Below are 16,633 nucleotides of genomic sequence, written 5' to 3'. Positions count from 1 at the left end.
GCGAGCTTTGGAAGATGCAACGACGACGGCGCCGAGGCCTCAAAGACACAACTCCAGATTTGTGCTGACAAAACAAGAGACGCACATAAAACAGTGTAAGAATCGCTCTTTTTCCCCTTTGAGCTCACGGTTTGATTGTTCACAATCTCAGCTCAGTCTTCCTTGACAAAAGCCTGATTTAGACCACACATACATTTATATATATAATACATATAAATCCATCTATCCAGGCTTCACGGGGCAGAGAAGATAAACTGCCAACCTGGAGGGAAATCCATCTCCTTTTCGCTGTCACTTTGCGAATTATTGCCAAACACCATGACTGTGTCTTCTTTTAATATTTTCCCATAGGTCAGATATAAGTAAACGCATCTTTTAGGTGGATTAATGACGGCAACAGTGGTTTTCCAGCCGCGAGGGAAAGGACGACTGTTTTTCAGCCGCTGTGGGCAGGAAAATTGTTTTGTTTTTTTCCTTTTTTCTAACGTCTATCACAAGGTCAGAGAGAGAGAGGAAGAGCTGGGAGCTCTGTCCGTCCGTCGTCCAGTGTCTCTTTCAATATCCTGCTCTGAACTCAGCTGCTGCTTTTCAATTTAAACTTATTAAAATAAAGTCTTTTGAATACAAAGCCATCATTTTGGTCGGGGACCGGCCGGCGGAGACGAAGTGGGAAAGAAGAGAACGTAACTGATTTTTTTTTTTTTTTTATATTATTGATGCGTTAACACAATTAATTAAAATCCGAGGAGCTTCCATAGGGATACGCAGATTAATTCCTAACACAGACAGATGTCCAACTTAAAGGGGAAAATTGACCAAATGCAAATCTAAAGATGGGCTTTTCTATGCATAGCAATGAGACCATCTGCAAAAAAAAAAGAGCCCAGTGGAGCAGAGCATGTGTGCACAGTCAGCCCGCTCTATTAGAAACCGACCCCCAGAAAGAATTTAAAAGAATATAAATAAATATTTCATAGGTTTACACATATTTCAGGATCTTAAGAGGCAGTCGCTGCTTAAAAAAAACAAAAAAACATGCAAGTTGTTCTAAGAATGTGATATGTAAATGACATGGAGGGAAGGTGTGTGTGTGTGTGTGTGTGTGTGTGTGTGTGGGGAGGGGGAGGGGAGGCGGTTATTAATGTGCCATAATTGAGAACAAGATAATTGTGCTGACTGTGTCAGAATAACTAACAGCTGCATTTAATGGAACATTTAATTGCACTTAAAGGCTTTTCCTGGAATAAGCAGCAGCTCCCGGTCGTTCCACGTGCTGCAGACGTGACCTGTTTATCTGCTCGTCAGGAATCTCATCACACCTGCCTCATGTTTCCATCTACTAGTGTTTACAGTCTGAACGCTGTTTAACTCTTTAACTTCTCTACAGCCACGTTTACAGGTGCATTTTTTCTTCTCATCGTAAATTCCAGCTTCATTGCGCGAAATAATATGATCCGATTAAAACGTGCGTGTACATGCATCAAGCAATTCATCTGAATAAATTCACTGTACAGTAGAAGAAGAAGTTTTTCCGTCTCTCTCTACCTGCCTGTTGCCTCCTCTGATCAGAACCGACCTGTATCGTTCCTGTTGTTTCTGGTTTTTACTCTTTAATGAAGCTGCAGCCACAGCAGTTTATACTTCTCCTGCTGTGATCTACGCGAGGGGGTTGGCCACGGCAACGCTTCGTTTTGTTTCCCTTCCACCACCAAGGAGCCAGTGGATGAAAGTCAGAAGCAGAGACAACTTTGATCAGATTAACCCTTTACATGGATCTTGATCTGAAAATCGACCGGCATAAACCACCCATCTTGAACGGAAAGAAATTTATTTCCGAATGAGCCCGTTTGGATTTAAATTTTCCAATCGACATGATTCACCTTCGTCGTTTGTTAGCTTTCTGCTGCCATCTATGGTGTTCGGGTCGATTTTGACCCGTGTTTTATATCAGCTGTAAAATACACTAAACATGTTTTTTCATCCAATTTGTTTTTCTTCTCTTGGTTATGTTGTTCAGCTTCCTTTTCCATTAAAATATTGGTTTTAATATCTTTAATATCTTTTTTGTCAGTATAACCCTTAACTTCAATTGAACCTTCCTCTTGTCAGCTTTCTGCTGCCATAGGGTCAGTTTCTCATCTCTTGGTTACATTGTTAGGCTTCTTTATCCATGAAAAGGTTGGTTTTGCACTTATGATTTCAGTTTTAACTCTTATTATTGTTCATATCGTTATTACCGGGTCAAAATTGATGAAAAATGTCATAATTTTAACCAGAGCATTTAAGAATTTTGTGAAAAAGTTTAGTTTTTTGTTTTATTTTCTTTAAATAGAGGTTCCTGACAAAGTCAAAAAGCCTTGATGCTATAAACTAATTTATGTGGTACTTTTATGCATTTAAAACCTGAAAACGGGTCACTGATGACACAAGAGGACGGATCTGTATTTATTCCTATTTGATTCTGGTTATTGTTGTGCAAACATGGCTCATGTCTTCAACGATGTCTGGTTAGTGTCTGAGCATAGATATCCCAACAATAATTCATAACTTCATACTCAATAAGCAGATTCAAAGGGTGGATGTGGGAGTTGCGTGTCAGTGTTCAGCGTTAACTGACATTTCTAAAAGAAACAACGCCGACAACAATTTGTGTTACATATCATTATTATGTTTATACTCTATCTTGGTGCTTTTAATGATGGCAGCTGTGAAAAAAGTAACTGTTTGCAAAGACGTCCATGGTTTTGTGGGCTGCAACGGTCTGGTGAAACATCCACAGAAGAAAAGTTTGTGGCACGACTTCGAGAGCAAACTGAAGAACCGATCTTCTCAAGCTGAATCTGTGCTTTGTAAACAAAGATGGACGCAGCCTTCGTGACCGCCGCCATCTGAATGCATCGGCCTAATGTTTTACTATACTCTGGCTTCACTTCAGGAAGACGCACGAGTGGAAAACAACAAGACAAAATGTCAATAAAAAGCTTCTGGGAGCCTCTTTGAAGACGGTGCAGCAGACTGTCAGCCATATTTATTCCATCAATTGGATTAAGATCTGGTGACGGTTGATGCCGCAGCCTCAGCATGTGGTGTGATTCATATCGTCTTCATTCTCCCGTGCCCCCGTATGAGAAGGGATCTGCATTTATTCTTCTCTTCTCTTCTTTCCATTCATTTCCCTTTATTTTGTCACCGGTCTGTGTATTCAAGCGGCAAACAAATATTCCCAAGTGGGCCCTGAAGGCATCCTTTTCAGCTTCATCTTACACTCTGTCGCAGAAAAATGCAGCTCTGCTCTGCTGCCAGACATGTTGTAGAGGGAAAACACTGCTGCTTGGAGAGCTGACACACTTCCACTCTCAGACAACCCCCCCCCCCCCACACACACACACACACACACCCCTCCACCCCCCCTTCGGTGCCCAAATACGATGGCTCAGGACGTGTTGTTTCAACTATTGGAGCAGGTGAGAGCCAGAGCCAGTTTTTGGCACCATAACTGGATTAAGCGCTGCACAGCTGCTAGTTTTACTCACTTTCTACATCAGTGTGTGTGTTTGTGTGTGTGTGTGTGTGTGTGTGTGTGTGCGTGTGTGTGGCTTCGTGTTCCCACTGGAGAGGTTATGCACACACAAGAAGAGACACACACACCTCTCTCTGCTTCTGTAAAGTTCAAATTTGTTGCAAGAACAGAAAATAAAAGCTGCTGCTGCTGCTGCAAAAGCAAATGCATGACACATGAAACAAAGACGGAGACGCTGAGCTGGGATTCATCACTGTGTGCTCAACATCTCCGTTTCCCTCTGGAGAGGCTCGGACTAAATACACACAGCTGATCAACTGAGCAAAGTGAACGAGATTAAATCGATTGAACAAGTTTGCTGTTGTAACGTCTCAGATTATGTCGTTCACTGGCGTATCGCTGGTGTGTGGCCTCTGCAGCATTAAGCCTGTTACTGTACTGTAGTCCACTGGCTCTGAGGCACATCCATTATTTAAAAAAATTCACAAGCTTTAATATTATTAGAAGAGCAGTTAGGCTGCAGCATATTTTACTGATGAGGATTCATCACTGCTGCAAATCCCTCGTATGAATAATTTCACAAAAACAGCATAAAATGTCACTTAGCGAGCTGCTGTTGTCAGATGTTTTGAGCAACAATGGACTTTAAATGGCTGCACTTTCTGCCTGCTGGAGAGGGAAGACGACGAAGAAGAAGGAGAAGGAGAAAAAAAAGTACAAGATAACATTAATGTTTCATGAAAATCATTGCTCATTTCAAAATTGCCTTTTGCTGCACCTTCAACAACGGTTGTTTGCTTAATCACCACGGCACGGAGGGATGTGCAAATCCACATTTGCATCTGAGATGCATTCCCGCCTGTTTACTCAGTCTTTGAGGATTTCAATGGATGTTTTAAGACCACTTTGTTGCACTGGCTTACACTCTAATATCAACCAGCGAGGGATAAGCTTATAAACTATGAGCAGGAAGAAGGGGAGAGGGAGAAAATAGCATCAGAATGAGATTATTGTGTGCCCTCATAGAAAAAAAATAAAGCCATTCAAAGCCACAGGGGAACAGAGGGGAACCTTTCCTAGAAGAAAGTGGAATTTAATACAGTGATACAGTGTGTAGTGTTATGTTCACTGAGTCTTTTTAAGGGAAAGTGAGTTATGCTATTTTACAGGAAGTCCCAGCCACTTGAAGAAGGGCAGAGAGAGAGAATAAATCTGATCCTGTGTATTTATTTCTCCTCTCTAGCCTTTGCTTCTTTTACCCTGCTGCAGATTAAAGGTGGAGAGTAGAAAGTCCAATGTCTCTTTTTGTTAAACAGCAGCTCTGGGTTTTATATTAATACTGTGAAAGTATCAAAGCCTCAGTCCACAGAGAAATGCACACAGCCTGTATTCAGAAACTGAGCCTTAAAATCAGCCGTCAGGACTTCCTGTCACTTTGTGATGTCACAACAAAGCAGTCACCCAAAGCCCCGCCCACCACCTGGACCCAAGATTAAGTTTCTCTGATAATTTTACTCTGAAAATCTGCTCTATTTTTTATTGGCTCACTCATAAAATAGTCAGCCAATCAGAAGAGAGGCTCAGATCCTCCACTTTTTTGATTGGTTCACTGACTGACAAAATATCTTCAGATATCAGAACTTACTTAACTTGAAAATAAAATATTTGGCAAGTTGAAAACATGGAACCTTAAACGCATCAGTGTGTGGCTCATTTTTCCAAAGACTTAATAAAAAAAGTTGCTGTTTTTCTTCCTGTGGCCTTGTGATGTCACAACAAAGCAGTCACCAAGCCCCGCCCACCACGTGGACCCCACCACCAACTAATGCAGGATTTGGTTTACCTGAGAGTTTGATTCTTAAATTTGATCTACTTTTCTTATTGGATCACTTGCAAAACAAGTCAGCCAATCAGAAGAAAGACTCACAGCCTCTTCTCTTCTGATTGGCTAACACCGACCTAAAGGGAAACCTGTGGCTTCTGTTAAAGGTTGGATGAGTTGAATATGGTGAAAAGAAAACAGAGGGACATTTATCTTGCTTTCTGAATAATGAAAATGCTAAAAAAAACCACAAAAAAAATCAGCTTGTAATGAATTATTTACCAGTGCTCTTGATAACAGCGTCCAGAACACTTTGTTTTTTTTTTTTGTTTGGTTTTGTTTTATTTATCCTTCCATCAAACTGCCCTGAACTCAGAGAGCTGCATTCTGCTGCTGCGACTGTTCCTTCGCTGCCATTATCTGATTTCTGAAGCTCCGGTTTTACTTGTGTGGTTTTCTTTTTTTTTTTATTCCTCTCTCTCTCTCTCTCTTTATTTTTTATTTTTTGCGACGCCGACAAATGAAGCGTGACGCTGCATGACTGACTGAGCACTCAGGGCTCGCACGGCAAATTGGGTCAAACATTCCTTATCACTTCTCCTCCCCGTCAATGATATTCTCCTCCCAACTTTGGTTTAATGAATCTTCAATACGCAGCCATGGCCCGGGCTGGAGAAATCAAAAAAAAGAAAAAAAAAGAAATAAAAAGGTAAGCGCATTGATTGATGCAGCATTTCCTGTGTACCTGCAGCATCCCGGGCTAAAAGGTAAATGCTAAATAAGGCCTGTCTGTCCTCGTCTCATCTCTGCTGTTCAGTCGCATGACACCTTAACTCATACCGCAAAACGTTTGACAAATGACGGAGGCTCTCAAAGGAAATTACTGAAATGGAAAGGCTGATTCATCACACTATGAGGCAGCACAGCCATTTTTTTCCTCCACTTCCACCACCACCACCACCACACTCCGATCTCTTCTTTTTTTCCTTGTCTTTGATTATTTTCCAGTGCTCCTGTTCCTTCAGGCCAGACATTTCTACCATTTAGACTATGTTATCTCTTAAAACCAGGGGACCACTGCGCCTCTTAAAGGCGGCTTTGTTTTGGCATCCGTCTTCATTGGGGTGAGGTTAAAAAAAAAAAAAAAAGAAGAAAAAGAAAAAGAAACCCATGTTTGGAATTAAAGGCTGCTGACGCTGTGAATATTTTACATCAGTCACCTGAAAACGCCTTACAAACAAATGTACCCCCAGAGGGCTTATTCTCCATTCATCTCAATCAGAGGGGTTTTTAGCAGGACTCGGGTTCAGTGGCGACTGCCAAATCAGCTCGATGTCCTCTCTTGCCAATTCACTTTAGAGAATGTACAGTCCTGTCTCTGATGGGGCTCTATAGTGGAGCATCAATAAGGACAAGTCCATGAAAAATGGGCTGTGGCTCAGGAAAAAAAAAAGGCCAAACGATCTGCAGCCACACACACGGTCAGAATTAGGGAAATTGACGCTGATGTTTCTTCTTCTTTTCGAGTGCGGCTCTGTATTAAGAGGCTCCTCTGGCTCCTCCACGCTCACTGCAGACGACTTTATGTTTGTGTTTTTTTAAGTTACGCTCCCGTCGCTGCAGACCACTCCAGCAGCAACATACAAACAAGGCAAAGTAGTTTTTAGAGCAGGCGTCACCATGTCCTCCTGTATGCAGCCAAGCGCTTTCACATTTCACATTTGATTTACGATATCAACTTAAATCAGCCTCAGTTAGAAATTAAATGTGGTTAATGCAATAGTGACATAACATACTATAGCATTCATTCAAGTCCTAATTAATTCTGGAAGGAAAACTTTGTGGACTTTGAAGAAGCAAACGGCGAAGTGGAAAAGCAATTAGTCTTCTAATTGGCTGGTCTTTTGACAAAGTTAATGAATAAATGTGTTTGCTTTTTAATCAAGCAAAAATGCCACATGTATTAGCTCCACAGACGGGATATAAAGATGGTCGCAACCTCTATTACGTTATGATTGTCCACCCTCACTATCTTGGCAGCGCCTGACGCTGGCTGGTCCAAAACGGTGGAGAACGTGGAGACGAGACGTCGGTGAATGTTTGTCCTGCTGGAACTTCTTTCTTGGTTTCTTGAAGACGTTTCTTCTCATCACATCTCTAATCCGAAAAGCTTCTTCAGCCCTGCAGAAACGTCTTCAAGAAACCAAGAAAAAAGTTCAGTTGGCCTGGACGACCAGTTTACGGAAAGCACACGCTCATCCAGTGACCACGCCCTCAATTCTGCAGAACTTTAAGATTTAAATACAATTTCAACAGGTGAGTTATCCACAGTTGTCAGTATTGAGCTAAAGATGCTGCTTTCTGCACCAGGATGTCCTGAGTTTTTTAACATAGAGGTCAATGAGGAATGACTCAATTAAGTCTAGTGGCAGTTAAAGGAACTGCAGTTTTATGGCACTTACATGGTGACATTTGGTTAGTTCAAGTTTCTCCAGTATACTTTTTTTTTTTAAATTTTGACTGTTTAATGTTATAGTGTGATGTTCAGATGGAACTATTTTACTACATCACACAGACCTCTAGGAAAATCATGGACATTCTCACTGTTAAAGGTGCGTTCACACCGGACCTTTTATTTTTGTCGCTGTCGCTCGTATCGCTCCAAAAAAACGCCCCGTTGCTCAGCTGCAGTCGCTTGTCAATTTGAGCCACAGAGCCACAGATTTGCATTTTCGCTTTGATGACGTCATGCCCACTGCCATGTGTCTCTGTTTAAACCGGCACCACCGGGATTACAGCAGCCAATCAGCACTGAGCGACGAGCGACTGACGGCTGGAGAGTTGGGATTTCTCATCTTGAGCAACGGGAGCGACGGGAGCGACTTGAGCGAAAAAACGCTCCGTCGCTCCGAGCCCCAGCGTTTTTCGCCTGGGCGATTAAACGCTCAGTCGCTCGTTTGCATTGACTTAACATGTAAACTCGTCGCTCGTTCTAAAAACAAAAGGTCCGGTGTGAACGCAGCTTAAGTGAAATTTAAATGACCAAATGTCGCCAGAATACAAACAAACAAAAAAAATTAGTCCCAAATGAAACTCATCTCATCACTGATGGTCTTTATGTTTGTCATAGCCTACGCAGAGAAAAGGAGGTACATGGTTTTCACCGGATGGAGTGTATTAACGCTGCTATAATAATCACATTTATGTTTTCTTATAATTGTAGCCTATTTCTGACAACTGAGCTCTGACAGTTCTTCCACTCTTCCTTCAGTTTTTGTTATTTCAGATAAGTGCTCTTTTTTCTTATTTAATATCGCACGTTTTCTCTATTGCACCGCTGTCTCAGAGTGAAGCAGTGGTTTTTTACCCACAAGTCAGTGCAGGAAAGAGACAGTTCCCAGATCAGCTGAGACAGGCCCCACACTGTGGTTCATATTAAAGCAATAACTGCGGATCCATTAGTCAGATCAGAGGTGTTTGTTCCCGATACATCCAGTCCCATAACTCCCACTGCAGAGACAGGTGTAATCACAGCACACAGCCCATGATAAACAGGAAGCTGACAGTGTCTCAGATGGTTGTTGTTGTTTTCTTTTTTTTTTTTGCAGGTTGCCGATTTTACCGACATTCAGCGACGTTAATCTGTTGTTTACCACGAGCAAATATAAACACATTAAAGCCATGTGAAGAAACAGATTCCTGGGAACGCGCAGAGGATTCAGTCTGCGGCGCGAAGGGCAAACTCAGCCGATTCAATTCATTCTGCTTGATAACAACTGACAGAGTGATGAATGAACACTCCCCGAAGGTATTAAGCGGTAAAAAAGATGCAGGGTGATATTTACATCATAAGCATATTTTGATATGCATAGTGGTGCTGTTCCGCGTACATATATAAATATATATATATATATAAATATACACACACCCGTGAATGCACACATGAAGGAGCGAGGAGAAGGGGAAACAATGCTGCTGCATGTTTACTCCAGTGTCACGTTAAAACCTTTATAAATAAAGCGTGTGCAATGAGGTTAGAGAGGGTTAGGCGGAAAAACAGATCTGTAATCAGCCAGCTAAATAAGGAATTTCAAGTCAGTCAGTGTATTTGTGTATTTGTTTATGTTACGTGTTATGTAGCTGCAGGACAATGGTTTTTAAAGGGACAACCAGGAGTTTGTATTTCGTTATAAAAAAGTCTCATATTAATGTGGATGAATCTACCCACACTTGTTAATGGGTCCATTTTCGATAAATATATCGTTTTGTCTTTATTGTTATTTTGTTATTATCATTAAGTGGTCTGCTCGCCCAGCATTTCCTAGTTTTGGTTTCGCGGACGCTGCCCAGCGGGTCATGAGAATAAAGGCCCATTTATACCCAACGGTAAAAATGGACACGTCCATAAAAACGGTGAAACCGGACGGAGGTATGTAGGCCAGTTACGGAGATAACGTTTAACGCCGCCGAATCGCCGTTTATGGTCGGAACTATGACGGTATCTGATCGTCTTCCAACCTCAGACTTTCATTGATGAAAACATTCTTGGCAAATGTTTTCACTTTCGTCTGTCTTGCACCGGTCCAAGAATTTCGCCATGCGCGCGAACCCCTCATTGTCCCTTTAAGAAGAGAGAACCACACGCACCTATAGGGTTGTCATGAGAAACGATACTAAATCGATTCCAACGCGAAAAAAAAAAAAAACGTTGATAGAACCTGTGTTGGTTTGTGTCGTGGTCGGACCTCGATCTGCTCAGTCTGCCTGGTGCGCACCCATAGGCGGCCTTACCTATGTTTCAACCGTTTCAATTGAAACGGGCCCCAGCCACCAGGGGGGCCCCCAGCTGCCAGCCACCAAGTAAAAGACAGTAGGCCTACAATAATTCATAGGTTTCACCTTATCATACACACACACACACACACAGGCCTATCCACCACACACACAAACAGCTCTGTCCACCGTGCGGTTACACACTCGACCCCTGATCCGCTCTACAACCACTGATGCGCGTGTCATGCCACACCGCGACTGTAGCCTACTAATCGCTCCTAATTAATAATACGGCAGGAAATATTAATAACAACGTAGGCTATTACCTTTGAAAACGGCCCGCAAACTATCAATAGACCCTCGTTTTCCTTCTCCCAGTATTATTCCTTTTCTCTTAGTGTTTGTTTTTCCTGCTTTCCTCCTGACGTGCGCCCAGTTGCGTAACCTGATGATTGACGTCTGTCAATCACTTTCCTCCTCTTTCCTTTTTTTCCTCGGGTTAAAATGCCTCCAAACAGGCGATCTATGACTACGTCCTAACTTAACAGAGAAATAAAACACAGCGAGAGCACAACTAAAATGTGATATTATTGGCAGCTTATTTACAGATTTTAATAATGAAGGAGACAGCTGTCTGTCTGCTGCTCCAGCACCGCAGCACCGGCAGGATCAGCGCCTGTAGACGTCTGTCTGTCCGCATGTCTCGTCCCTTCCTTGTCCGTGGTGCTGAAATAACGCGGAGCACTTTGCTCTCATTACTTTTGTTGCCAATTTAAATTCAGAATATTGTTAAAGCCTGTAGTTTGTCTGAAAATGTACATAATGATTTTGCTTTTTGATGAAAACCAACTTCAGTCCTCGTTTTTTCTGCGAAGTCCTGGTTTCTTGCCCTGATAGTGATTGTAACACTTAATGTGTTGTGCGTACCTGGGATGCATGGATAGTGCGTTACTGCGTCCTTTCAGGGTTTAAAGCATCAGCGACACATGGGCACATAGCTGGCAAATCATTGTATGTTTAACAGGGTAGGGCCTCATATGAAATATTGAAACGGGCCCCCAGATGTCTAAGGCCGCCACTGTGCGCACCACAAACTTTGAGCCTGAGTCACGCAAATATGACGTAGCCTACTGCGCGTCTTTTTCTGGTCAGTCGTCATGGAAATATGAAACTCTGCCAGTGGTGCGGACCAGTTTGAAACCAGAGTGAACGTGAACCGTCCCCACAGAGAAATGAAATGACGTATCATGTTCGTATCTGGTGTGCAGACCCTTGGTTCTCAATTTGAGAAGCTGTTGAAGCCCAGTGGAGCTTAAATACTTGAAATAGTTTGATGTGAAACAGTTTCTTTTTTTATAAAGGTGGTATCGTATAAGTATCGAGAAATTCACTGGTGTTGGTGTCGCCTCAGGAAAGGCTAATGATGCTGCAAGATTTAAGACCTTTGTCCATTTTTGTTCTCCAGAGAAAATACAGTTGATGTTAAATGATGCTTCACTACATCATAAAGCAAGAAGACAGAATCACATGTAAAGTTTTTTTCCCCGGGTGCTCAGGAGTCTGTCAGAGCGAGGCAGTGAAGAGATTTGTCACTGAAATGATCTAAAACCGAGTTTCTTTGAACACAAACTTTAAAACTTTAAAACACAAATAGAGCTTAAAAAGAAATTCTGATATTATTTCTTTTTTTCAGTTTCAGTTTGAGGCGACTAAACATAAGAGGCTAAAAGAACTAAAATCAAGAGTGTGGAGTGGAAAGAAAAGCTTCTTGGCTCATGGGTTTTCATGAAGAAGGAAATCTAACTGTCCCACGATGGGGGGGGGGATCCGCAGCAGTGAAGACGTCGTGAGACAAAACACACAGAGATACTGAGTGTTTAAAATGACTGAGAGAGAAAACTAATTTTTATCTGTGAATCTGTGCAGCAGCAACTTAAAAAGGCCGGTTTGTATTCTAATCAACTTGGATCAAATACTGATAATAGTTCAATTAACAAGTGACTTAGATGTAATGTTTGTTAGGGTTCAATTAAAATCACAATAAAAGGAGGTTGTGGTTGAAAAAATGTTCAATTCTAACTTTATTTATACATGATACTCCGAGCAAACACTGCTACACAAGGTGCACAACAAGAACAAGAAGAAAAACCTATAGATATAGGACCAAATATATAATAGGAGTAAGAGAAGAGGAGGATAAGGAGATATAACCAATTTAATTATAAAAGGTGTTCTCTGCCTCTTTAAATAACTTTCCCATATTAGCTCTGCTCCTCAGGTTACCATGGGTAACCTCTGTCTTTCTGGCTTTAATATGTGATGCTTTGAAGTCCACTCCCTCTGAAGTGTTCATTAATTAAAAAAAAAAAAGTTTATCAGTCCTCATGGAGGCTCAGAGGACTGAGATTGCCTTATGTTCTGTAAAATATGTTTTAATAATCTGCAGCAGAACGATAGCGTGCGCCACTGAAGGGCCGATCGCTGGGTCGTAAACTGCACACACACTAATTGTTAGCAAGTGTTAAGTACTTGGCAAGTACTGACCATTGTGCCATTGTGTAATTTCCTTAATTGTTCCAATACTTATTCCCACAGGAGACCACGAGCGCCATTATTATTATTATCTCATTCAAAATATAGCACATAAACACCTGTTAGTCTGAGTCAATGACTCGCAGTCTATGAATCACAGATTTTAAAATCACAGCAGGAGTTTTGTGTTTCCTGAGTGCAATTGTTGCTATAGTTCCTGTTGGCTGATGGCTTTTTATTTTGACATAATACATATGAGATGCTGGCTATAGTTGATTTTTTTTTTTTTACTTGACACCATGATTGTTGCAGTGATGCATATTTAGATTGTTTTGTACATTGTATTGTGTCATTTTTGTTAAATTCTGGATACGATTTGGATAATTATGGGTCATGTGACCAGTTGGCATTTGAGCACACGTGTTAATGTTTTGTTAATAAGGCCTAAGCACTGCAAAAACTCAAAATCTTTCCAAGAATATTTGTCTTATTTCTTGTCAAAATGTCTCATTTCTAGTCCAAACTAATCTCTTTGCACTTAAAGTAAGACTCATCACCTAAAAATTAACTTGTTTTTAGATCATTTTCACTTGTTTCTAACAAATTTCCACTTGAAATACGTAGAAAAATCTGCCAGTGAAAGCAAGTTCTTTGTGCTAGTAATAAGGAAGAAAAACTTGCTCCACTATCAGATTTTTCTACTTATTTCAAGTGAAAATATGCTTGAAAGAAGTAAAAAAAGTGTCTAAAAACAAGCTACTTTTTATGTGATGAGTCTTATTTTAGGTATAATGAGATTTGTTTTGACTAGAAATAAGACAAATATTCTTTTTGCAGTGCGTGAAGCGAACATGATGATGCTGAAAGTGAAAACGCTCTTTATAAATAGTAAAGTCTATGTCAGTGTGCAGTGGTTTGTCTATTTCAAAGTGATCTTATAGTGTTTGTGAGTATTAATAAAGTGGTTTAAAGAGGGTGTCATGAATTCATTTGCAGAGATGAGGAAGAAGAAGAAGAAGAAGGAAAAAAAAACTGCACCCTGATTGGACGGAAAAAAACACTGAAGCTTTTCTCATTAAGACGAGCAGAAACCTGCTGATGTAGACTTCCTCCTGTTCAGACTCTAAACTGGCTGAGATTTCATTATTTCTTCAGCGAGAGCGTTAAAGCTAATCCAGACCACTTCTTTAAGTCGAATCATTATGTTTATCGACTGAGACAGAAGCTAATTTGCCGTAATCATAAGTGTAAAAACAAGAAAAAAGATCCAACACTGAGAGGCATTTTGAATCTTTGGCAAATGGGATTTTTTGTTTTGTTTTGTTTTGTTTTGAATTGAATTGTTATGCAGAAACAGCAGGCGGTGGCGGTGGCGGTCGGTGTTGGGTGTTGTTGTGTTACCTTGATGGCGGTGGAGGCGATCTGGATGTGGTGCAGCTTGTGCAGCGTACTCTCCCTGTCGATGAAGTAGGAGGCAGCCAGCTGGTGCAGAGCCTCCAGAGTCACAGCTGTGCCATTGGACTCGCTGACTTCGGTCGTCCGACTCAACTTCCGCTTGTCCACAAAGATCATTAGTGACTCTTCCCCTGCACACACACACACACACACACACACACACACACAGAGATAGGTACACAAACTTCAGTTGTGACTAGGGTTGCAAAGGGGTGGAAAATGTCCAGTAAATTTCCGGAAAATTCCCAGAAACTTTCCATGGGAAGTAAAGCTGGGGAATTTTGGAAATATTCCAAATTGGAAACTTTCCATGGGAATTTATGGGAATTAACTGGAAATTTGGGGTAATTTAAACAAACTGTATCATATCCAAACATAAATGTAAATATTTTGCTTTGTCATAAGCAGTCATCCTTGGAAAATAATACAATTACAAAACATGACATTTCAACAGATTTATTTGTGAGTAGAACTTCTTGTATGAACAATCAATTCTTCTACTGAACCACAAAAACATGAATGTTGAGTAAAATATTACTCACCCTCACCAATCAATTTTGTAAATTTCGGATATACGTATCCCCGTTTATTCCCATATATTCCCGTTAATTCCCATATATTCCTGTTAATTCCCATGGAAAGTTTCCAACTTTGAAAATTCCCGGAATTTTGCAACCCTAGTTGTGACTCACACACACACATGCATGCATACAAAATGTTCTCTGTTGCGTGGTGGTAAATATTAACCACTGAACACCTGCCAGCGCTCGTTACACAATCACACAGGCAGGAAAACAGAAGATGTGAGGGTGAAAACCTGCTGCAGCCTCCACTCATCTCATCCTGTGTGTGCAAATTCAGGGACAATAAATCTCCCTGTGTTAGTGCACGGAGGCGGGTGGGGGGTGTGGGGGTGGAGGGGAGATCGTCTCTGAAGGCGAAACAGAGCCAAAAGCTGTGAGAGGACGGGTGGACTGACAGATGTTAGAGGGAGCGACGGATCAATGGGAACATCCTGTCCAACAGCGTCGTCGACTTTTTACAGGCGACGACGTGCTTTTCATTTGAAGAGAGAGACACTGAAGTTTCACATCACGCAGCACGTTGACGCCTGGGAGGAGGGGGAAGGGAAGGGTTAACGCTCGTCTCCAGGTAGATGAAGTGAGATCTAACGGGTTCATTAGCGAGCTTCAGAGGTGCTGCTGGGGATTATAGCGAACTCTGCTAACTGTCAAAGAGAGGAATTAAAGAAGCTGATAATAATAATGATCATATCTCAGTATCATCATACCTGAAATTTGCTTTTTACTTTAATTGACACGTCAGTGAACAAATCCACAGGTTTAATGTCGTGGCATCTTTGTACCCAGTGTTCAACAGTTCAGATGTAAAATTATTTTGTGTTTTTGCCACATAAAGAGTTTTAACCCCTCTAGGATGTTCGATCAGATCATGTGATGCTGCAGCGTAACCAAAACTCAAGGTCGCCTGGAGCTTGAAAGTGCAGATTTGAAACTTTCTCCTAGTTTTTTTTTGTTTGATGTTGATAGATAATAAAACCTGAGATATGACATTTTTATCCTTTTAGAAATTTCTATCTAATGATTGTTATTAAATATGAACTTTTAGCTTTCATCAGAGCTTTCAAAAAGTTAGGGATGTTTGGCTTTTGGATTAAATTTCAGAATGCAGCTAAAATGCACTATAACCTTTTACATGCAGAGCTTAAAGCAGAAGTAAGCGGAATGTTTGTGCTAATATAAGTCTTAAATAGTTATATCTTCCAACAGCAATCATTTATATAGAGTGTTTGGTCCGAAACACGGGTCTGTCAGTCACTCTGCTCTGCTGTAAGCCGAGGAGAAAACTTGAGAAAACTTTGAGATAAAGAAATGACCATAGCATCCTTCTACTTAAAAGGCTTTCATGATAGAATATCACTGGAGCAGGAACTTTTTATAGGGATATTCTTGTCAAATATCCCATAACTTTTTTCTGAGTAGTGCATGTATTATGTTGTCTGTTTTTGTATTGTGTGTCTTGCATGTGGACCTGAGGCTATAATAAAGTTTAACATAACATAATAGCACATAATTTACTAGTACAAATTGGGCCGGCGTCGCATTTCTGTCCATATATTTGTCATTTCTGGTCATTTTACAAAAAGTGGTGGAATCAGCTGATGCTACTCGATGTGATTTGTGTATTTTTGGGTCCAATACATTAATAAAATAGATTAAAATGAAAAAAAATACATTGTAAGATCTTAAGAGGCAAAATTAAAAGTATCCAAAACAGCTCAGAGCCCTAAAGGGTTAAATGTCATGAAGACTTGTCTATATGTGAAATGTTAATTGAGGTCAGACTTTGCCTGCTGCTCTCTGCTCTCTGCTCTCTGCTCTCTGCTCTCTGCTCTCTGCTCACACAGCGCTCAGGGTTTTGTCTTTTGTAATCTATTTTAAATACTGTCTGTTTCCACCGGGGCTTTGAGAGTTTATACACCAGAGAGACCAGAGATGAAAAGAGCCAGC

At 41.0% G+C, this 16,633-nt stretch overlaps 1 protein-coding gene across 2 annotated transcripts in view; it reads right to left on the bottom strand.

Annotated features, from left to right (window-relative positions):
• brinp3a.1 (bone morphogenetic protein/retinoic acid inducible neural-specific 3a, tandem duplicate 1) overlaps positions 1–16,633 on the bottom strand; it is a 72,185-nt gene that overhangs the window by 26,826 nt on the left and 28,726 nt on the right. For both annotated transcript variants that reach the window (XM_085775166.1, XM_085775168.1), the window contains exon 4: positions 14,049–14,233. In XM_085775166.1, the coding sequence (XP_085631292.1) occupies positions 14,049–14,233 (185 nt within the window). The remainder of the gene's footprint in view (positions 1–14,048; positions 14,234–16,633) is intronic.

The sequence above is a fragment of the Trachurus japonicus genome, chromosome 4, assembly GCF_045865225.1.
Source record: "Trachurus japonicus isolate A0001 chromosome 4, Traja_1.0".
NCBI classification, from domain to species: Eukaryota; Metazoa; Chordata; class Actinopteri; order Carangiformes; family Carangidae; genus Trachurus; species Trachurus japonicus.
This window is presented reverse-complemented; position numbering and strand designations above follow the sequence as displayed.